The sequence below is a fragment of the Chanodichthys erythropterus genome, chromosome 6 (genome assembly GCF_024489055.1).
Source record: "Chanodichthys erythropterus isolate Z2021 chromosome 6, ASM2448905v1, whole genome shotgun sequence".
NCBI lineage: Eukaryota > Metazoa > Chordata > Actinopteri > Cypriniformes > Xenocyprididae > Chanodichthys > Chanodichthys erythropterus.
In genome coordinates this window covers 27,544,972-27,569,466 of record NC_090226.1, presented here as the reverse complement: position 1 = coordinate 27,569,466, position 24,495 = coordinate 27,544,972, and the positions used below count along the sequence as shown (strand labels likewise).

Here is a 24,495-nt window from a genome sequence, read left to right as displayed (position 1 = left end):
CAAAGGAAAGTAAATTTTCTAAAATGTTGCACTTTCTTCAGTTGGATGTAAATATGGCCCTCCTATGAGGTGTCAATCACAGAAACGGCCCCCCGCCAATTAGAGTTTGAGACCCCTGAGCTATATATATATATATATATATATATATATATATATATATATATATATATATATATATATATATATATATATATATATATATAATGGAATGAATAAGAAATGTGCTTAAGAAATTCAAGATATATATGCGAGCATAGATGCGAGCTCCAGAGATGCGAAAGCTTCAGAGATGCGAGCTCTAGGCCATCAGGGTCCATGTACTTGCCGAGAACAGCTTCATCTCGGCCAGTGCTTCAAGGATTTATTGCTGTGTCTTATTTTGGGTACATAAAAAAGGGAATCTTTAGTCTTGATCTTTTACTTGTTCCAGAACAAATTGTGCTATGTTAAATTTGATAATTTAATATTAAGGCTATATTTGACTTACATCCTCAATGCATAGCATATTTGCTATATCTAGAAGGGAAATATCAGATGAAGACTCGTCTCCGCTCTTCAAATACATAAAACATTAGCCTTTATAGACAGTGTTTCTTGAGCAAAGGAAACGCTGTACATTTATTTATTTATTTATTTTCCAAAAAAAGATCTTTATGTACCTTTGCATTGCAAAAAAGTCGAGATCTCTGAACTGCGCGCAGCACTTCATTCACGATAGAGGTGGGAAGGAGTTATGAGGTTTGACTGACAGTTTGAGGATCAAATGAAGTTGCAAGGTTTTGTCATAAGCTCTTAAAATAAAACAAAAATGAGGAAATATAGAGATACAAGGTTTACTTTATGAGTGATTTGTGAGTCAGTCACAAGAGACTTTTAAATGTAACGTTTGCATAGGAAAGGACGTTGTTTTAGCGTTATGCTGTGGAAAAAAAATATCTCTCTTTCTCTCTCTCAATCGATGTACAAAACACAATGAGTTTCAATGGAGGGACTCGACAACAATCCTTCATTTCTAGTTCTTAAGTGACATTTTAGAAGTAGTAGTAATAGAGGCTTGGTCAAGTAGTTCCTTCGAGATTCAAGAATATATATGATATGTATATATTTATGATATTAATGGTGTGAATACAGAACACATTTCCCCTGTACAGCAGGGTGTTTGTATATATATCAGGGGCGTTTCCTCCGAGGAGGCAAGGGAGGCAGTGCCTCCTCAAAAAAAAATGGATGAGAAAATAATCAATATTACAAAAATAAAACAATGAAAATATTACAAAATTTGACATTAAAAAGTGTAAAAGTCACTAGTTTTTCTAAAGAAACGCTGTAAAACAATGGGGAGCCCGCATGTGCCAGCTCATAGAAACAAAGCAGAGCCTCTATAGCGTGCGGTGGGTTTAGTGGGGGGTAGTTGAGAATGAATGGGGTAAAGTCACGTGAGAGGAGGCAATGCCTTAATTGAGCTATGATTGGATATGATCGGTTACGATTGGACATGATTGGTTCGTGCGATATATCCCGCCTCTTGTTTTCGTGCGCGTTCTCGTCGAATCGGCCTATATGAAGACAGTGATGCCGTTAATGGGAAGACTAATTAAAAAGTAAGTAAACAACTGTCACTTACATATCACCGCTTTGTGTCATGTCAAAATCTAACTCGAAATGGCCTGAAAACATGATGACTGTGGGGGTTTTTAGTGAGCAATCAGCTTGGTGAAATTAAAGGTACATCTTTGTGTCTGTGAGTGACCAGTGTGTACAAGCTTGATGACTGCTGAAAATAAATTGACTATTAAAAAGAAAAGCTGAATATTAGTTAATAATAATATAAATAATAGTTTAAATTGGTACTGCCTTTAGTTATTATTTTGGAATAAATGTAAAAATTAGTAAAAACACTAACTTGATGAAATGTATACTTGGTTTTAATAAATAGAAAATTACATAAAAATAACAAAATAGAATTGTATTTAGTCTCTCTTTTTACGTAATGTTAACTTAAAATTGTGTAACGGACATAAATAAAGACTTTGCCTCCTCAACACCAAAACACTAATATATATATATATATATAATCTATGAATTTTCCATCTATATTTTGTCAAGGTAACCTTAAAACTATCTTGTTTTATGCCATTATTTTAACTCCAGAAGTTATTATTATTAATCTTTTCGTTCTTTTAAGATAATTTGTGATCATAATTTATTCACATAGCACGTTATGCAAATGAACAACACAGTGTGACTGAATGAAATATGAATGGGAACAGTCTCCCTATAATACCACTACAAATAACCAAACAACCTATCGCCACATTATGGCTCTAGCTTTGGCCGTGTGTTATAATTTTAGATCCATAATTCATTTATATGGGTAAACATGCTGATATTCTCATCTGTTACAACATATGAGTGCTCGTTAATAAAGAAACTCCCATATGAGGGACGTGTTTTTCAGCAAAGCTCGTGTCTATGTATAAATTCTCATCTTCAAACATGACCGGTGGGAATTCACAGCTGTGGACGGAGCAGCACTCTGTTCCACGTGCTTTGTCTCTACTTGTTTATTAGCAAATAGAACATAAGACAAATGAATTGTCAGGGTCGCGTGCTGAGGTAAAGAGAAATTACTGCAGGAAGAGATGCTACCCCAAGGCCAGGTCAGAAAAATGCCAGCAGGCTAATTCACCCCCACGCTGTGCTAACAGTAAAACATGCTCTCTATTCCTAAACCAAAGACCTTTGTTTCCAGATTCTTTTCCTCTAAGTTAGGAAAATCATCCTATATTATTCTCAGAAATTGTCAGACACAGGATAATTTTTTTTAATGTTAAAATTTACAATAATATTTTGGTCTGTAGATATGGCCCAACAAACACCACTACAAAAGGTTTATTAGTGGTTTTCTTCCAAAGGACAATTTTTCCTTGCTTTTCGTTGTTGATATATTGTTTCTTTTGGATATATATATATATATATATATATATATATATATATATATATATATGTGTGTGTGTTTTTGTTTTTTTTTTTTTTTTATATTACATGAAAAAGGTTATTATGTTCACTTATGGCTGTATTTATTTGATCAAATTCGTAAAGACAGTATTACTATGACATAGTAAATGGCAAAGTTGAATGCTTTGTTTTTTAACAATGGAAGAAGAAATGCGCTCAAGAAAGTGAGGATTTTTACTATATTTCTTGTCATGTTAAAATGTCATTCTTAATGTCATTTTTACAATTACTTTTAATCTACTATTTCCAATGCCAGTTTATTGGATGTATGAATTCTCACAAAAGTGTCTTCTCAGACTAACGACAGATGTAATTCATCACTGACTATGAACAAATCCCATCTGACAACCACATAGTTTCCAAATACTTTTTTATTTTACTAATTAAAGCTAAACATGTTGTCAAAAAATTTAGCTTTCTTTAAAATAAACGCCACTTGGTTTGTTACCTTGTTATGTAATGCAATGATATAATTGTTACGGGTGGCTGGTAGAGAGATGAGGCAGATACGGATTTCCACGATAATAGAGACTTTACTTCAAACAATGGCAATGAACAACAGACAGACACCTTAACAAAACAGAGAACGGACGAGGAGTGAAGGGAGTGAGTGCAATATAAAGGGAGTGCTAACAATAGAGTCCAGGTGCAGGTGATGAGTGATGATGAGGAACTGACGAGGGAAGTGAGTGCAGGTGTGGAGAACAGGAGGATTCTGGGAAATGGAGTCCAGGGAAACAAGGGATCTGTAACAGTACCTCCCCCTCCCGGTAGGCGCGTCCTCGCGCCGTAGATGTAACAACCGGGAGGGGGGCGGGCGCCCTGGAGACCTCAAACCGGAGCAGGGGAAGGAGTAAACTGGAGTGGAGGTCTCCAGGGCAGGTCCAAAAACCATGGCGGGTCAGGAGCCGTGGGCAGCCATGGCGGGTCAGGGGTTGAAGGCAGCCTTGGCGGGTCAGGAGCCGTGGGCAGCCATGGCGGGTCAGGAGCCGAAGGCAGCCATGGCGGGTCAGGTGCAGCGGGCAGCCATGGCGGGTCAGGTGCAGCGGGCAGACATGCAGCGGGCATACATGGCGGGTCAGGTGCAGCGGGCAGCCATGGCGGGTCAGGTGCAGCGGGCAGCCATGGCGGGTCAGGAGCCGAAGCCTTCGAGGCGTTGAGCCCAGGCGTCGCTGAAGGACTGGCGGGTGATGGCGGAACCGAAGGCTCCGCCGACCGAAGCGCAGCCGGGGCTCCAGAAGGCCGCAGTGAAAGCAGAAGGACAGCCAACAAAACGAACACCGGGGGGAGTGAGGAGGCCAACTGAATCCGAGGGACGGAGTGACGGAGCGGAGACGGAGGAGTGAAGTCCAGAGGGGAGGGCAGGCTGATGAATGACCAAGGTGTGAGTGGAGGCAGGATGGAGACTGGTGAAGCTGGAGGACTGATGGGCAACGGTGGAGCAGAGGGAGGTTGGAGCCGGGGTGAAGGTAATCGCCCAGAGGTCCGAGGTGGAGATCTGGGCGAGGGGGCTTGAGGTGGAGGTGCAGTATAGACATGACTTGGAGGAGGCGGGAGAGGGAGGCAGGGAGGGAAAACAGTCTTTGGGCTGGAGAGTTCAATCACAGAGACCATACTAGGAGCGGCTGGCTCGGCGGCGGCGGCTGGAGCGGCAGGCTCGGCGGCGGCGGCTGGAGCGGCTGGCTCGGCGGCGGCGGCTGGAGCGGCAGGCTCGGCGGCGGCGGCTGGAGCGGCAGGCTCGGCGGCGGCGGCTGGAGCTGAGGGCTCGTAGGCGGCGGAGACTGGAGAACTTTGCTCGGCGGCGGAGACTGGAGAACTTTGCTCGGCGGCGGAGACTGGAGAACTTTGCTCGGCGGCGGAGACTGGAGAACTTTGCTCGGCGGCGGAGACTGGAGAACTTTGCTCGGCGGCGGAGACTGGAGAACTTTGCTCGGCGGCGGAGACTGGAGAACTTTGCTCGGCGGCGGAGACTGGAGAACTTTGCTCGGCGGCGGAGACTGGAGAACTTTGCTCGGCGGCGGAGACTGGAGAACTTTGCTCGGCGGCGGAGACTGGAGAACTTTGCTCGGCGGCGGAGACTGGAGAACTTTGCTCGGCGGCGGAGACTGGAGAACTTGGCTCGGAGGAGACTGGAGAACTTGGCTCGGAGGAGACTGGAGAACTTGGCTCGGAGGAGACTGGAGAACTTGGCTCGGAGGAGACTGGAGAACTTGGCTCGGCGGAGACTGGAGAACTTGGCTCGGCGGAGACTGGAGAACTTGGCTCGGAGGAGACTGGAGCACTTGGCTCGGAGGAGACTGGAGAACTTGGCTCGGAGGAGACTGGAGAACTTGGCTCGGAGGAGACTGGAGAACTTGGCTCGGAGGAGACTGGGGTTGAGGGCCATTTCATCCCCTCAAATACAATTAAAATCCCCACAGGCACTGGAGCTGGCTCTGTGGGGACTGGAGCTGGCTCTGGAGATACTGGAGCTGGCTCTGGAGATACTGGAGCGGGCTCTGGAGATACTGGAGCGGGCTCTGGAGATACTGGAGCGGGCTCTGGAGATACTGGAGCGGGCTCTGGAGATACTGGAGCGGGCTCTGGAGACACTGGAGCGGGCTCTGGAGACACTGGAGCGGGCTCTGGAGACACTGGAGCGGGCTCTGGAGATACTGGAGCGAGCTCTGGAGATACTGGAGCGGGCTCTGGAGATACTGGAGCGGGCTCTGGAGATACTGGAGCGGGCTCTGGAGATACTGGAGCGGGCTCTGGAGATACTGGAGCGGGCTCTGGAGATACTGGAGCGGGCTCTGGAGATACTGGAGCGGGCTCTGGAGATACTGGAGCGGGCTCTGGAGATACTGGGGCCGCCTTCTTCCTCCTCCTCCGCTTACTGGGCCCAGTAGCGGAATATGGGTCCAGCCTGGGGCAGGCAGGGAGTTCGCTGGAGCGGTATGCGGAGGAAGCCGGAGGTTGACTGACTGGCCCGGCCAACCGTGTTTCTGGATGGACCGGACGACAACACTGATCCTGAACCTCTTCTACTAAGAAATTGGAGCCATTCAACCACAAAATTAAATTGATAGTGTCGCTTAAGGAGAAACAAAAAACAGGTTCATCAAAACGGATAGTGTCGTCATCCAATCCATCCAAAAACAAGGAGATCAACTGAGCATCAGGCCAGTCAGACAAGAAAGCAAGCTCCACGAACTCCTCCACATACCTCTCCAGCGAACGTCCTACCTGCAGGAGCCCGATAATGCGTTCGCTGGCTGTTAGGGTGAGAGGCGATGGAGGAGCTGGATCCAGGGAGCTGGGGAAAGTCTCCATTTTTTTTTTTCGTGGAAAATCCGGTCGGTTTAGGTCCGTTCTTCTGTTACGGGTGGCTGGTAGAGAGATGAGGCAGATACGGATTTCCACGATAATAGAGACTTTACTTCAAACAATGGCAATGAACAACAGACAGACACCTTAACAAAACAGAGAACGGACGAGGAGTGAAGGGAGTGAGTGCAATATAAAGGGAGTGCTAACAATAGAGTCCAGGTGCAGGTGATGAGTGATGATGAGGAACTGACGAGGGAAGTGAGTGCAGGTGTGGAGAACAGGAGGATTCTGGGAAATGGAGTCCAGGGAAACAAGGGATCTGTAACAATAATGGTATTAAAATGTATTAAGTAAAAGTTATTTAGTGGATAAACTGGTCAAATATTGTTTGGGGCTACTGTATGCTAAATTCTCATTCTCATAATGTTCCTGTTAGCTGACAGTTGGTGTTTGCTCTTCACACCACAGTCACACATAAAGCGCTTTCACAGGACGCCCCTCATTAGACAGATCTCTCCCTCCTAAACTCTGAACACCCACCGAAGAAACACTTTCAAGATATCACAACATTTACAGTAGAAATTTCACTCATTAAAGCAAAACAATAGTGTGGTAAGTTGGAGGAAGTGTTTCAGTCAGGAAATCTGGACTTCACTAATATGATGATAAATGGTCACACAAAAGAAAAATATATATATTACTAAATGAGATTCTTTCATATATGCAAGTTATCAAAGAATAAAGAATGTTTTAATCCAGAAAATGGCCACAGAAAAAAAAAAAAAGAGAAATTCTCTCTCTCTCACACACACACACACACACACACACACACACACACACACACACACACACACAGGTTTGTTTTGCTATCTTAGTGAGGACATTCTAGGCATAATGGTTTTTATACTGTACATTCTATCCCCTACACTACCTCTACTCCTAAACCTGCCTATCACAGGAAACATTCTGATTTTTTTTTGTTTTAGTAAAACATTGTTTAGTATGTTTTTAAAGCTATTTTAAATATGAGGACTCATGACATGTCCTCATATGTCATGTTTACTTTGTAATACCAGTGTAATATCGATGTCATTATACAAATTTGTGTCCTCATAAATCACAAAAAGAAGCACATACACACACACACAGGAGTTGTTGACAGAAGGCTGCTTTGATAGGTGATCTGAGTGATACAGCGATACAGTTCTTGACTGATCTATAAAAACATCATAAAAATTATATACATCATAAAGCACTTCTAAGATGGTGCAGAGCACATTTTGTATTTATCATAGTAACATTATATCAAAGAAAAAAAAAAATTATGATGCCTGGAAGAAACTCCTCCATATTCAAAAATTCATATTGAATATGAAACAAATTGGTGTATATTAAACCTATCTATTCTCTGAATATACACAGTGTTATGGCAGACGAGCCAGTCATTCACTTTTGTCAAAAAAAAAAAAAAAAAAAAAAAAAAAAAAAAGCATAACCACTTGTTGTCTGGATCTTGTCAAATTTGTTTGTAATAATTACAATTTAGTCAAATTGAAAAGGACAGAGATCTACCGAAGCAGTAGATCATCATGCATTCAATACAAAATACAACAAACCAAATCAAACGTAAACAGAATTATGGCAGTATGATTGCAGTACTTATATATATATATATATATATATATATATATATATATATATATATATATATATATATATATATATATATATATATATAATGACATAATTTCTGTTGTCTATTCTGAATTAAAGCTCCTCTGTTCATAGCATCAAGCAGCCCAAACCTCACAAATCTAATTCAATCAGAAACCATGGGCATTATTTAAGACTTCATTACCAGGCCAACAAATTCCCTATGCTCTGAATTCTTAAACAGGTGTAGCTGTTGTTTTTTAGAAGCCTGTATTTACGGTGACTTATGAAAGCTTAATCTGCAATGCTTGAAGTATTCACTAATACCATATGTACAGTGGGAGTGCCGTACACGGCTGTGCGCTAACGCTGGTCTTCTGAGAGCCATGCGGACGCCTCTGTCACGGATATTAATGGTGTGAATACAGAACAAATTTCCCCCATACAGCACTGCAGCCATTCCCTCATGTTCCCCAAAGCAGGGTACTTAGCAGAGCAAGGACAACAGGAACAAGAGAATTTCTGCAAAGAAAGTTTTGTTTCAGATGTGTTGCTAAAGGACTACTACTACAAAAAAAAAAAAAAAAAAAAAAAAAAACTTGCATAAAAATTTGATCACAGCTGTGCTTATAAGTTAAATAATAACTTTATTTGTCATGTTAATTAGGGTGGTAAAACAGAGCTGTAGAGCAGTACACAGCCAGTGTTAATTTCGTTAACGAAAACTATGACGAAAAATGTTCATTGACGACCTTTTTTTCCATGACTAGACGATGAGAGACGACACCAATTTCATTTAACGATAACGTGACTAAAACTACACGTGTGATATCGTTGACGAAAAAAGACGAGACTGAAATGTGGCTAAAAGACTAAACATATTACCAAAATCACTCTTTTGAAATCATTTTTTGTTTTTGTCGAATAAAGGAGATAAAACATTGCAGACTGTCTTTACGAGTTTTCACGCTTACGGTTGCCAGATTTCCAGAATTTAAACCACCAATCAGAGCTTTTCTGTTAAAACACGTTTTACTTAATCTTTGCTATCTGGCAACCACGAGCCCTCTCTACACTGAGGAAGAAGCGTGGATGATCTGAAAACACAGACAAGTAAGCTGGAGTTCAGCGCTCTTCATTTGAGATTTTCTACTTAAATTAAAATGTCTATATTGTGCTACTCGTTTACTGGCTAAATCTTGGACCAAAGTGCAGGCTATCCAGCAGTGGTTCTCAAACTGACGTACGCCAAAAGTGCTGTTCATTTTATTCTACTCCACCTTCAAATAACATGAAAATTGAACATGTATTTTTAGCAGGTAAAATGTCTATAGATGACATTCAATCAAATTACCACATCTTTCGCCTTCAAAACTGACTGCACCCACACAAGCCAGCATCGCGCTACGACAGTATAACGTTATCTTTGTAAAAGTGGGGATTTTGCACTTACTAGCATGAAGAACGAAGACACAAACTGCATGTAGATTTAAGATTAAAACTCTCTTTGATGCAAAAACATACCCTTCTGCGAGTTACTGTTTAAATGTTGATCATATCAGCAAGAATTGCCCGAATATAATATAATATCCCGAATATTGATTTTATACAACAGCCACAGCAGAACTGCACACAGCAGAACGGCAGCACACAAACTGTTTCGTGAACGAATCTGTGGCTTTGAACGAATCGTCAATGATTCAATGATCCATTCATAAATACTGCCGCTTGCTTTGATACTGACAGAATGAATGACTCAATGATTCACTTATAAAAACTGGTGACTTACCGCCACCTACTGGCGGTTTTAAAGTTAAAAGAATCACTTCGTTTTTATCATCATTGTATTTATTGAATTAAAAAAAAAAAAAAAATGATTTAAGGCATTATTTATTTTACAAAGGTATTTATAAAGGTAAAAAATGCACTGGAAAAATAGTTTTAAGAAGGCAAATATTGTCCAGGAGGTACGACACTCTAGAAAGTTTAAGAACCACTGAAAGAGGATATGTACACTTGCATAGGTGCTACTGCTAAGAGTGCAATGTCAATACAGTCTGTTACCTTGATTCAAAGTTTTCATAAGCTTAAATGAATTGGTCTAAGGAAAATAATTAATGACTATTTTGTCTAAAGACTACATGTAATATAGCTATACAAATTAATGTTGGTAACTGTAGTTTGACTAAAAATACTGACTTAGACTTGACAAAAATGTGACTAAGGAGCATTTTCGTCTGAAGATAAAGACTACGACTAAATCAAAAATGGCTGCCAAAATTAACACTCCACACAGCACACATTTTTTTTTTTTTTTTTTACTTGTTGAATTTACTTGTTCTAATGCGAGTGATGCAGGTTCAAATCCAGTCTGCAAAATTTTTACATTCCATTGCCCCTCAATAACTTCCTGGTTCTCTCAACACTCACAGAATGCCAAACGCAAGTACAATTTAGCTTTAGTGAATAAATGAATTGAAGTTTCTTGACAGTTGGCAGAAATTTTATTATAACATGAAATTTTATATTCCTTGCATTAAAGTGTACCTTCACCGATTTTCAACCCACTTTGTAGTATGTATAAATGAACAATTGTATACAATTCCTGTACCAAGAAATTCTTATTTGTCAGCAAAAATCTTTTGCTGAAAAAATAAAACCGCTCTAAGGCTTCCATAAAAACCACAGACCATACTTCCACATTTTTGTATCCTGTCCATGGACAGTCGGACCAACTGAGGGTTATTTATTAACAGAAAAGTTATTGTTTATCACTGAAAATTATGTCATACTATGTATCTACTCTTTAAATAGCATTGTGGTAAAATGGAAATGGAACTGTTTTCTTACCTGTACGTGACAGTGTTTTGATTTGGGGGTTGGGCAGAACTGACAAAACAGCAGTTTATTTCCCCTCTGTTTGGCCTAAAACACTGTTTTTGTGGTCATACAGTTTTAAATGTTGACTACAAACATGGAGGTTTCTCTGATTTTCCATTGCAGCATTCTCTCCATATTTAATAACTCAGTCCCGCTAAACGTTTACACTTAGAATGTTTGCACCCGGGAACAATACAAGTCGACACCATTATGACTAAAAGTTTGCTATGAAGTATTTCCTACTAAAGCAAGGCGGTTAAGCGTATCCATAGCAGACTGGTGGGAGTGGCCTTAGAAGGCAGCATGCCCAGTGCATTATGGATGTTTAAGTTTTTCTACCTGTTTGCCAAAGGGAGGAAACATGTCTTTTTTCTCTGTTCTCTCAAGACAGGTAGTACCGAATATTTTTTCTTTCTTTTTTTTCACCTTTCTACTGTATAGGCAGGCAAGCTTTATTGAAAGCCCATATTGCCAGCGGTGAAGTACCCCTTTAAATCATAAAAAATGGTCCACATTTTCACCTGTTTGTCACAAATATGTGAGTAAAAGAAAAAAAAAATTATTGTCTATATCGGATAAAAATATGCATACATATATTTTACTGGTTTCTCTGACATTGCCAGACATTTATTTCGGACCCTGCTCTCAACAATATCTCAATTGTCTTATATTTAAAACAAAATACAAAAAGACAAAGAGAAGGCCAACACAAAATAATGTAGAAAGTGCTTCTAGTTGCTCAAACCCTCATATAAGTCCACATTATTAAACAAGTTAATAGGCGACACAAACCCACGGGACATAACATGAGGTGTTTATGTCAATTAATTTAATATAAGCCTATATAAATCAATGATAAAAAAAGAGAATGTTTTCTTTTGCAAAGAAATGAAGTAGTGTTGAGTGAAAGCTTCTATAATTAAGCATAGTAATCTATTATTAATACAACTGTAGCAATGATAGATTGTGAAGTTGTTGGTGATTCATTATTGACCAGAAAACTAACAAGATGGAAAGTGCACAACAATGCAATTTCACATCTGGACTTCTGCAGACCTGCCGAGGCAAATCCCTGCCTAGAGTTCCTGTGTAGATTAACACCCACTTGAGACGCCTAATTGCCTGCAGCTGAAAGGACTAATTGAGATGCCACATTTTCAAACCTATTTCCCCACGAATCACGACGTTCTTATAATAAGCCGAGCGGAACTGTATGCCACTCCCGCGGCAATACGTATCAAAGCCCGGCTCACACATCACTTCCTGTTTTTTAGCACAAGCCTCCAGATGTACGACACTGTCTAAACTCAAAAGAAAATCGGATATGAGCGCATTGAGATTCTGTTTGGTTTGGTTGTTGAGATTGTGCAGAGAAATAGTCTTCATGTACGCCACTGAAGATGCTCGTATTCATGCACTGTGTAATCAAAGATGGCCAAATGAGAGAGAAGACACGTTTTGAAGAGAGAATTTTGGAAAAGGAGGGTGATGGAAAGCATGGGAAGTACGCATGGAAAAACTTGCCTTTGAGACATGATCTTGAATGCATCGGGCAGATAACAGTTGATGTTCTCCATCTGAAAGGGGTCAGCGTCGCAGATCTTGTCATCTGTCCGGCCGTAATTGGCAGTCTCGATCATGATGACATCACTTCCTGGACAGCGTAGGTCGATGGGATAACCCTCGCAAGACAGCTCCCGCCTCACCAGACCAAACGGCATAGCTGCCCGGCTAAACCCTGAAAGGCAGAGAGAGACTTTAGAAAAAGAAAAAATCCACTGGAAAAAAAGTTAATTTGCTTAACTATCTAATTCTCATAACTGCAATGTGAAAAACATTTATTATCATGCAAATAAATATATTTATATATTTATATATAAATAAATATATAAATATATATTTGAATTTTAAAGTATTGATACATCATGGTAGTATTTCTTGTACCTTTGAACAAATAGTTAAATTGTGTTTTTTATCAGACAATTGAGAATTATGAGGAAAATAATACCACAAACTTTAATTATTTACAATAATTCTTGAAAATGTATTATTATTATTATTATTATTATTATTATTATTATTATTAATGAATGAAAGATGCAACAATGGTAACAATCCGTGTCACTCTCTCTCTCTCTCTCTCTCTCTAATATATATATATATATATATATGTACTGACACTGACATCTCTCCATTTTACGGAGAAAGGCCAGACAAGACAGATACAGTCATTGAAAAAAAGAAGAAAAAAATCATGTTCTACTAATATGAAGAGCGTCAAATGTCTGTGCTGAGAGTGAAATCTGGTACGGAGCTCAGAGCAGCATGTAAAGGGCATTTCCCTCATCACGCTAATGTCAAACACAAATAAAATACACTCAGCCAATCACAGGCCCTGACCTTAAATATATCTCTATTTTTAGAAATTAATCTCGCATGCAAAACGTAGCATGGATGCACCAGAAAATAAGTATAAGAAAAATAATCAATTATGTGCTATGACAGGGAATTACATATATCCATCTGCCTGGAAGGTATTTAAAAAGCAAACAATCTTACAGTAGAAGTCATGTTTATTTCTTGCTGCATCACACACCTCTTCAGACTTTAAATGGTGTTAAAATGTGTCTTGTTAAAAAAAAAAAATCATTATTTATTAAAAAGATTCATAACCTGAGAGAAAGACTGCTGTTTAATCTATATTTCCTCCAGCAATGTGTATAAACGTTGGCCACATTAAGTAAAAATCCATCTAAAGTCAGTCTGTACGATTGATTTATTCACATAAGTGAAATTATAAAGTCAACATGGCTCTGCATTTTTTTTTTCCCATTCATGTTTTCAAATGAAGAGGAAAATAATCTGTCTGCTGAGAAGCTTCTCCTGTAATTATTCAGTCAGAACACAGTCACTGCGCGTTTTATCCACAGCATTTCCCCCTGAGTTTGACATGCTGAGATGTTCTCAAAGACACTGACAGCAAAATGGATTCAAATGACTTTAAAAAGTCCATTCAGTGGAAATCAAATCTAGGGTTGTTGAACCAAGATTTATCGTTGGGTTCTTTCAAATCTTTAGTCATTCCTTGTGACCATTAGAAACGAAACACAGCACAAGTTTTGACTGATGACAGGTGTTGCCGCCTCACATATGTCATTTTATAGTGCGCGCTGCTCAACAACATGCAATTCGGTTTGTGACTCGGTAAAACTACCAGTGAGAGGCAAAGCTAAAAAAAATGCTAACTGATAGTTTCGAATCTGCACTATGATTGAACATTCAAAACCATTGTAAATAAGCAATAAACTAGTTGCTACGTAACTAAATAACTGCATTACTTGGCTAAAGTATTGTTTGTTCATATCAGTAGTGTTGCCAAAAAAAATCTATAGAAGCTTGTTTCTACCACTAAATAATAAAAAAAAAAGCAATTGCGAATTTCTATCTCATAATTCGGCCTTTTTCTCAGAATTGCGAGATTTAAATTCGCAATTGCAGTACTCTTTTTTCCCCCTCGTAATTAGACATTATAACACGCAATTGCGAGTTTATATCTCACTATTCTGAGATACTCCCGGTTCTGAATTTATATCATGCAGTTCTGACTTTATAACTCGCGGTTCTGACTTTATATCACGCAGTTCTGACTTTATATGACACAGTTCTGATTTTATATCTCGCAGTTCTGACTTTATAACTCGCAGTTCTGACTTTATATCAAGTAGTTCTGACTTTATATCACACGGTTCTGACTTTATAACTTGCGGTTCTGACTTTATAACTTGCGGTTCTGACTTTATATCATGCAGTTCTGACTTTATAACTCGCAGTTCTGACTTTATATCAAGTGGTTCTGACTTTATATCACGCGGTTCTGACTTTATAACTTGCGGTTCTGACTTTATAACTTGCGGTTCTGACTTTATATCACGCAGTTCTGACTTTATAACTCGCAGTTCTGACTTTATATCATGCGGTTCTGACTTTATAACTTGCGGTTCTGACTTTATAACTTGCGGTTCTGACTTTATATCACGCGGTTCTGACTTTATATCACGCGGTTCTGACTTTATATCATGCGGTTCTGACTTTATATCACGCGGTTCTGACTTTATATCATGCGGTTCTGACTTTATATCACGCGGTTCTGACTTTTTATGACACAGTTCTGACTTTATAACTCGCAGTTCTGACTTTATAACTCGCAGTTCTGACTTTATAACTCGCAGTTCTGACTTTATATGACACAGTTCTGACTTTATATCATGCGGTTCTGACTTTATAACTTGCGGTTCTGACTTTATAACTTGCGGTTCTGACTTTATATCACGCGGTTCTGACTTTATATCACGCGGTTCTGACTTTATATGACACAATTCTGACTTTATAACTCGCAGTTCTGACTTCATAACTCACAATTGTGAGTTTATATCTCGTAATTCTGAGGAAAAAAAACTAGTAAAATTGTGAGAAAAAAAAAAAGTCTTGTTTTATTTTTTATTTCATGGCAGAAACAAGCTTCCATAAAAAATAAATAAATAAATAAATAGTGCATAACAATAATTTTACCATATTTTTATTTTTCACTTAAAATTACACTATTGTTCAAAAGTTTTGGGTCAATAAGATTGTTTTTCTTTTCTGCAATGCATTCTGCAATGATGCATTTGATTGATCAGAAGTGGCAGTAAAGACTTTTAAATGGTCTCAAAACAAAAAATCTATTTAAAATAAATGCGGTTCTTTTGAACTTTCTATTTATCAACAAATCCTGAAAAAAGGAACATGCTTACCACAAAATAAATAAATAAATAAATAAACTTCATGATAAAAAATGTTTCTTGAGCACATATTAGAAGGATTTCTGAAGGATCATGTGACACTGAAGACTGAGGTAATGATGCTGAAAATCCATCACAGCGACAAATATATAAACAAACAAAAAACAGATCTTTTAAATTGTAATAATATTTCACAACATTACTTTCTTTTACTGTATTTTTGATGAAAAAAAAAAATGCAGACTTGATGATCATAAGAGACATTAAAAATCTCACAGACCCCAAACTTTAGATCGTGTATATATATATATATATATATATATATATATATATATATATATATATATATATATATATATAATTTTTTTTTTTTTTTTTAATGGGTTGGATGAACTGGTTTATTTGAAGCAACCAGAGCTCATGAAGCATTCAGGTAAATTGACATAGATAATGTGATTAAATTTGATCATGATTTATTTCCTCAGGTCTTTTCTGTCTTTTGCTTTAACATTTACAGTCATGGCCCCTTTTCCCCTGGCCTACATTCCACCGTAGTCTAAAGCAACTCGATTGTGAGGTCACAATGGTGTTTGAGCGGATCAATGGGGCTGCGGCGGTGTCCATCAGAGCGGGCTACATTATCTCACTCGGCCCTTTTCCCTTCTGACTCCAACTACACAGGAATAGCACAGCCAAACCCGCCCCCTTTTCACCTCATCCGATCGGCTCTGCTAAAACTCTCCATTTTCCTGAGCTGCGGTTCCGCCACATGGCAGCAGATTTGATCCTCTCAACCACACTCTGTTCTTTCATTTCACCAGAACACCAGGAAAACCAAAGTATGTTGAGGGCGTGGAAGGGACGATAATGAGAAACTTCTACGTGTTTCTGCGGCCTGGCATGTCAAGTTTACAACATGCGATACTTCTCGATTGTCTGGGAATTACATTAAAACGCATTGCCATTGCCAGAGCCCCGAAACGCCCACCAGCGCAGTTCATGCATCATGAAGTCTGCTGGAGCCTGCTTCATAAACAGCTTTCCAAAAGCAGGACAATTGATTAGGCCTGGAGTCACTGCTGACTCACGCTGTTATGGACGGATATTTCAGGACACGGTCAAATCTATACAGTAGAGAGAGAGAGAGAAAGGGACAGACTTCCAAATCTAATTAAGGGGGAAAGACTTCATTCTGTGAAGAGGGATTTTTTTCACGATACTGTAAAAATGTTACAAAGCAGATTAAAGTAGTTCAAGTAGGCTGGAACATTAACATTATATCAGTTAATGAAATATATATTACAGCGAATTTCTTGCAGCCACAGCTTTTAAATTTAAAAGAATTTTTAACATTCAACAGTGCATGTTAACCGAACGCCTTTAAAAGCGTTTTGTACATCTTTCATTGCTGCAGTCTGACTAACATTTTCTGACAGTAAAGGAGCTTCTTGCTGCACATTTTAAGCAGTTGATTAACTAATCAACAGTCATAATGATTTTGTGTGTGTGTGGGTGTGTGGGTGTGAGGGGGCACATTACTCCTGACATGTAAGACAAACGCCCCCAACAAACAGTCTATTAAACCATCAGATAAAGTCTAAAGGTCTGTGATTATTCAATTCTAGTAGATAAATGTGTCCTTCATGACCTGCTTAAGAGGAACACTCAAAGAGTTGATATAACCATGACTACAAGAGCAATTATGATTATATTACAGAAAATGTTAACCTTTTTTTTTTTTTTTTTTCAAATAAAATTGTACAAAAGGTGCAGAAATGACACAATGATGAAGAAACTAAATTCTGCTCTTTGCTTTTCTTACTAGATAACTAAGGATTGTGTCAAATTGATGAATACATCTTTCTTTAAAAGTATCAATCTACAGAAAAATACTTATATATTTAATATGGCACTTTTCTAAGTGATTAGACTTTGATTTTAGCCTAGAAACACCCCAGCAGCCAACAAAAACCCCATAGCAACACCTTGACAACCACCCAAAACATCCCAGAACTGTAGCGATGGGATTTAGATGGGCAAGCACCTTTCACATTTTCATCAGTGTGAAAGAAGAATCTTCAATGTGAAAATCCAGTTTTATTAAAGATAATATTATATTAAGGCTCATGACTGAAAAAATCCTCTGTTTTTAATCTCAGAAAATAAAGAGACGTTGTACTAAGAGGTGGAAAAACATAGTCACAACACTAAAGAAACCAAATTTGGCATTTTGCTCAAGAGAAAGAAAAGTAATTTAGATTAGTACACCCAATAGCGTTTGTAAACGGATTATAATTCTTTCAAGGGGGGGAAATGGTTTTTACGTATTATGCTGCATAGAGAGATTTGGAAGTCAGATCCTCATTTCTTGCTTAATTTCCTTTATTATCTCAATAAAGCCAAGGATCCACCGTTTCCTTTGTCTCAAAGTCGAACGTTTATATAATTTCTGCTCTGGTTTTAGCTGGTCAGGGTCAATGAGCATTCGTGGTCAGACAGCAGGAAGGACAAAGTCCGTTTGAAAGACATTTGCACCTCAATGACATGGACCCAAAGTTTCCTCTATAGAAGCTTTAGTGATGTCCACTAACTACTTGATTTTTACATGTTCAGCCCTGTGTAACATGACCAAAGAGCGATGGGTCAGCCATTCTACTCTCAACGTTATGAGTTTGCTCATTCAAACGTAATATTCAAATGTCTTCAAACTTCAATCAACTACTCATTCATTTGCCATTTGAAGTAATTCACCTAAAATCTGCAATAAAATGTATTTGATTTGTCTAATAATAGTCCGGACATGACAAAACATTTTTTGCTTTGTGATATGCATTGACTTTATGGAATAATTCTGAGTCATCCAGTGTTTTGTATTGTTTGTTTTGGCTCTAGAGAAAGAGCCTCTTGTGCCTTTCCTGCGGCGATGCGTAAACTGGCTGTTGGGCTGGTTTTCATCTATAGTTTATGCTCTTTTTTTTTTTTTTTTTTTCACATCTGTATTATGCTGTGCGGAACACAGGGAGAGGTGTGCGAACTTCCTGTGCATGAACCGATGCTTTTAAAAGTGAATGGGTCTCCTGCTCTCCTGATTAAATGACGTGGGTCAGGAACGGAGGCAGTAAATAATATATTAAAGAGAATGCTCGATTTCATCGCCATGGCAACCTCTCCAGCAGTGCCATAATCGCTATAATCTCCCCCTGAGGTTTATCAGTCATTCTGGTCAGTCACCACAAGGGTCGCTTTTCAATTCCTTTCAGGTAGATAGGTAGCCAACTCTGAACTCCAGCGAACAGGCCCCACACCGACACACAATGGAGTCCTTTTAGAGCCCTACCTTATCAGTTGCACTGCTGTACATGACTCCACAGATCTGCTTGGTGCAACTGGTGGGAGAACCTTTTAATCAGGGCTCAAATACACCTCCCATTTAACCTCGTCGAGCTCCGTTACCATGTAAATGTTTTCATACATACAAGGTGCTTTTGTACGACCGAGATTCGTTGTGGAAAACCGATACATGTGTTTTTAATTACACAAGATTTTGTACGATGTCGGGGGCAAAGAGGTTTCAATAATGCATCTTATTACACTGCATTAAAAACATGCCATTAAAAGTCTAACTCGTATATCCATTCTTCACCAGACTGCTTCTCATCTAGTAATTTGTAAGCCAAAAGTGGGTCTATCTACAATAGTAAAATACAAATAATAAAATCACTAACCATATAATTGTACACAGTTAGGATAGCAAAATAAAAAGAGGAAGACATTTCTGTATTGTTTTTGTACAAAATTTCTGCTAGTGTATTGAGTCGCAACTTGGTATTAAACACAGAATACTAATATGAAATTTGAATCCTGAGGCAAAAACCATTATAGAAACACTGGTGGTAAACCTTTTTAAAATATTTTTAATGCATTTATTATGCCTGGTAATGCATTGTATGAATAACTCTAACCACAGTTATAATACAGTATAATATACATACATTATATATTATACTTATGTTACGCCATTAGAAAAGTATAATGCATTAAAAGACAACCAATTTCAGATCTAACCAGGAATCTCCAAATATTACAAATCATTTTAAGTTATAATTATTATTATTATAATTATTATCATTTTAAGTATATAATTATGAAAATATATAACGCATTATAACATGCATTATGAAATCCTTTTATAATGCATTTTACATAAAGGCCTTATATAAAATGTTACTGCATTGGTAGCACAGGGATGATCGGAAAAGTGAGGGTGACGCATTATAAAACTTACCAGCTTTGCTCATGAATATTAATTAACACACGTATGCCTGAACACTGGTATATAGGCGCTAGTCAGATGTTAGTCTTAGTAAAATTACTGCTTAAATGAGATGGTTTGTTTGTTCAGTTCACTACTGATGCAACCAGATTACAGAGGTTTTGGCTTGGTTGTTGTTGTTTGTTTGTTTGTTTGTTTGTTTGTTTGTTTTTTTCCAGTCTCTACAGCCAGGAAAAATAAACCTGTTTAAAATATAGTGATTGTTTATGTGTATATATATATATATATATATATATATATATATATATATATATATATATATATATATATATATATATATATATATATATATATATATATATATATATATATATATATATATATATATATATATATATATATATATATATATATATATATATAATTTTTTTTTTTTTTTTTTTTTTTTTAATGGTAGGAAGTAGTTAGAAATTTCCAAAAAGAATGAATGTGTTTATACGCTAGCTACACCCACCGTAAGCACAGCTAGTATTCCTAGTGTCCTTACCGGAAACACCAGGATCAGCTTTCGCTGTGACGGTAAGTCAGGAGTTCCTGCATCTCTGCTGCACAATTCCCATGATCCTACTCTAATTCCGTCATCACCTTTAGGGTGACATTGACCCATTCTGTGAGCAACAGCCAGGCAAAAATGCTAATTTGACGAGGACAGCGGACGGTCTCTTTGGAGCCATAATATTTTAATCTCCCCAACGTGGCAAATCAATCGGAAAGTGACCATCTGCCAGGATATGAGTGTCACTGCAGAGGGGTAATGAACAGAGAGCCAGTGATAAAGATCACCATCATCGGTCTGCTGTAAGCTCCCTCGTACCGACCGCAGAGGAGCCAGATGACAAACAGATGAGTCACGTCACCGTGTCACCTAATAAAGAAATATTACCAGACTCAAGAAAACAGCCCACGGAAGAGTCTCTTATGCTCTGTGCTTTTCGTGTATGATAATAGAATGCAGCGGTTTTGGTATTTGCAATAAGGTTGAGGTGAGATCTAAACTGCTTTCGTAGTCTTCCGGGAACAGCCACTGGGGCCGACAGCAAAGAGTTTTAATATGGTTATTCAAGCTTGACACGGCATGCTGTCCCACCGAGAACCGAAAGGATTCCGGACCTCATCATGCTTGCCAAGCCCTGTTAATGTAGTTTGAACTGTGCTTTGTCCTGTCAAGGGCTACAGCTGTTTGTAAATGAGCTTGCAGTTTCAAAGCTGGCCAGTATTATTAAACACTTGCGGTTGACAACGTTGCTTACTGGGGGAGCTTTAAAGGAGGAAAGGGACCCATAATACCCCGAATCAGCTTGCAGCCACTGGAGACGCAGCTTGATACCTGCAATTTTTTGACGCTTTCTTGCTCCCCGCTAGCCAAATACTAGAGAAATCTATGGAAGGCAAAGACGCCAATGAGAAGACGACTCTTCCTCCCACAGAGCGGTTTCCATAATCCCGCAATATCCTTTATAAGGGCATGTTGTCTTTAGAAGTCAGGTCTCACCAGAGGGAGAACAACAGGGCAATGCAAATATCCTCGACAGGGGAGACGCTCTCAGGCTGAATGAGATTTGTGTGGGGAACAAAAAAATGTTTTTATTGAAGCTCGGTAAGCTACGATAAGGATGCAACCCTCAGCGTGGGTCCGAGCAAACATCTTCGGTATTTTGTGGCCAAATCTTAGCATTATAACTTTATTAACTAGGGAAATATCTACAGTGGAAACTGAAGCCATGGTATTAATCCAGATATTGAGTTTCAGTGAGACGGCCACTCTTACTGACCACTTCCGCTGTCCTGACACATTATTGGGCCACTGAAAAAAACAATACAAAAAAAAAAAAAAAAAGAAAAGAAAAGAAAAAGAACTTGCAGTGTCAGTAGTTTAGCAAAAAAGCGTTAAACGTGTTTGTGAGCTATCAGCTCCTGGGCTCATTGGTATTCAACACCACCATTTGCCCCAATTCATCTGCATCCTTCTCTTCCATGGCAACAGCAGGCAGGCTATCAGGAGGTTCTTTGATATAGGTACATGCTAAATAAAAAAAAAAAAAAAAAAAAATAGCACTATGTCATTTAGTTTGGGGTAGGACCATAAAACACATCCTGCTGGTTTTGCATTGTTAAGAGAAGTCTTTGTAAAACTGTCTTCAAGCTTGTTGTCATTTGCATTAGGTCCAGCCCCTCTACTTTTTTACGTAACTCTGCTGAGATTTTTTTTTTTTTAAATCAGTTTTACAGACTATTGTATGTTTTATGGTGTGATGCTATTTATTTTATCGTGAGCATGTTTCTAAATTATGACAAAAAACAAACAAACAAACAAAAAAAAAACAGAACACACACACACACACACACACACACACATTAGTTGATTTTAAACTTTGGATTACAAATGGTATCAGCTTTTTTTTCTTATTTTTTTTCTTATTTCTTATTTTTTTTTCTTTCCCTTCTTTCCTAAAACCATATAAAAAAGAATCATGAATCCAACAAGTCTACATTTGTAGTAGATACGCATGCAATGTAAAACTAGCTTTCCAAAAAGATTTTGATGATTTTCAAAACATTTTACAAGCAAATTAGTTAAGTGCACTTAGTAATTTTTAATTATAAATACAATTTATGTATAAAGAAATTAACAGTGAATAAAAATAGTTAGCCATTTTATTTTACATGGAGCAGGTCACCTAATGAAGGCCGAAATGTTCAGATCACATGGCCAGTCAATTTGTATTCACTTTATCTTGGTCACTTTCACTTAAAAAAAAATAAATAAAAAATAAACCATAATGGATGACTTGATATAGCTTTTTTTCACAATAGTAACTGAACAAATTTGCTTTTGCATATTTTTTACTTATACAAAAGACCCTTATAATATAAGGCAATTATCTTAAAATAGGCATCAAACATTCTTGACACTACATGTCTTTACAATAACAAAAAAAAAAAGATAACACATTTTAATGACTAAGTCCAGCTATTAGATAAGACGCCACTACACATATTTCTTAGTTCTTTGTGTTTTTTCAGTGCTGTTAAGTGGCACAAGTGAGACCAAAAACCTCCACACTGACTCACACATGTAAATCAACCTTTACACTTAATTAAGCACAATGGGCCGTATCAAGGTCATGAATTCTTCCTTTATAGTCGTCTATTGACGAAGCATCAACTGCACCGCCAGCGTCTGGCTTTCACACCCTGCTTCATATCTGAAAACCCTCGAGGGGACACTAAAAATGCAAGGACAACCTGGAATAAAAAATCCTATATGACACTTGTGCTGTATGATTTTAAGTTCACAAGCTATGGGTATTCATTAGCAAGATATACGGTGAGATAATTCCACCCCAGAATCTATCTGCTGCTCTTAAATTGCTCACACTGACAGAAATTAGTGCTTATACGCCTTGTTCGAATTCTCATTTAACTACACCAGAAAAGAAAGACCCAGGGCAAAGGGTTGGCCGACATTTACAGAGACATGTTGAAATATTCTCTTTTTGGGTAACACGCCGTTAATGGCCCCATGACGATCTGACATCCTAATAAACCTATTCCATCCAATCAAACAAGATTGCAATCCACACTATATACTGTATTAAAGACTAGAATAAGTCCTCACCCAGTCCAGTATAACTGGAAATCAAATGGAAAACTGAGTTACCGCATCCGTGGTGGCTTACAGATGCCTTAAATATGAAATAGAATGCAGTAAAATTCTGAAAACCACACACATGGGGGAAAAATGGTGGTGTTTGCTAAGTGAAGCATCATTATTAATATTATATATATGAAGAGTTTGGAATTCGAATGAACATTTGAGTGGAAAATCGGACAGTAACCACCCAAAACACACTGGAAACTGCAAAGATGTGTTAAAAACACTCTGAAGACCTTAGCCAGAATTGTAAACAACCACAAAGCAACCTCCTAACATCAACCTATACATCCTAAAAGGCTTTTGCAGTGCTCTAGCTATATTCAATAAACATTATTTTATTTTAAATAATATTTTATTATGTAAAACAAACCTCTGTCTCTCAGAATTGTCAATTGCTTAGTAAATAAATAAATAAATAAATAAAAACTCCAGTTAAGCCTTGAAGCTCTTTGGATGTAGTTTTAATACTCTTGACCTTGAGGTCCACAGAATGTGCATTAGAAACAGTCTCCTATGGTACTAAATAAGATGCCTCCAAAAGACTTTCAAGGCTAAAATGTGTTAATAAATGAATGTGAGAAAAAAAAAGAAAAAAAAAATGCTCTAAGAGTGCTACAAGAGTTCTGGTCTAAAATGCTACATTCAACAAGCAGTCAGGTTATTTGGCATAACTGTTTTTCAAACTATGTGTTCATGGCTCGTGGAAAGTTATTCATTCAATTTTTTTGTATTTATTTATTTATTTATTTATTTTTATTATTATTACAGATAACTAGAAAAGTCATGGGAATTCATTGACATTGGAGACAATGATACTGATACTTTAATGAAACATAATAAGTCCATGAAGTCCCCTGAGCTAT

The 24,495-nt window shown here is 38.1% G+C and overlaps 1 protein-coding gene across 6 annotated transcripts in view; it reads right to left on the bottom strand.

The window, feature by feature from the left end:
- The window catches only part of adgrl2a (adhesion G protein-coupled receptor L2a), a 119,361-nt gene that overhangs the window by 59,413 nt on the left and 35,453 nt on the right, over positions 1 to 24,495 (bottom strand). For all 6 annotated transcript variants that reach the window (XR_010895348.1, XM_067388537.1, XM_067388534.1 and 3 more), the window contains exon 3: positions 12,385 to 12,598. Coding sequence is in view for 5 of the 6 variants with exons in the window: in XM_067388537.1 (XP_067244638.1) it covers positions 12,385 to 12,598 (214 nt within the window). In the remaining variant the exon portion in view is untranslated. The remainder of the gene's footprint in view (positions 1 to 12,384; positions 12,599 to 24,495) is intronic.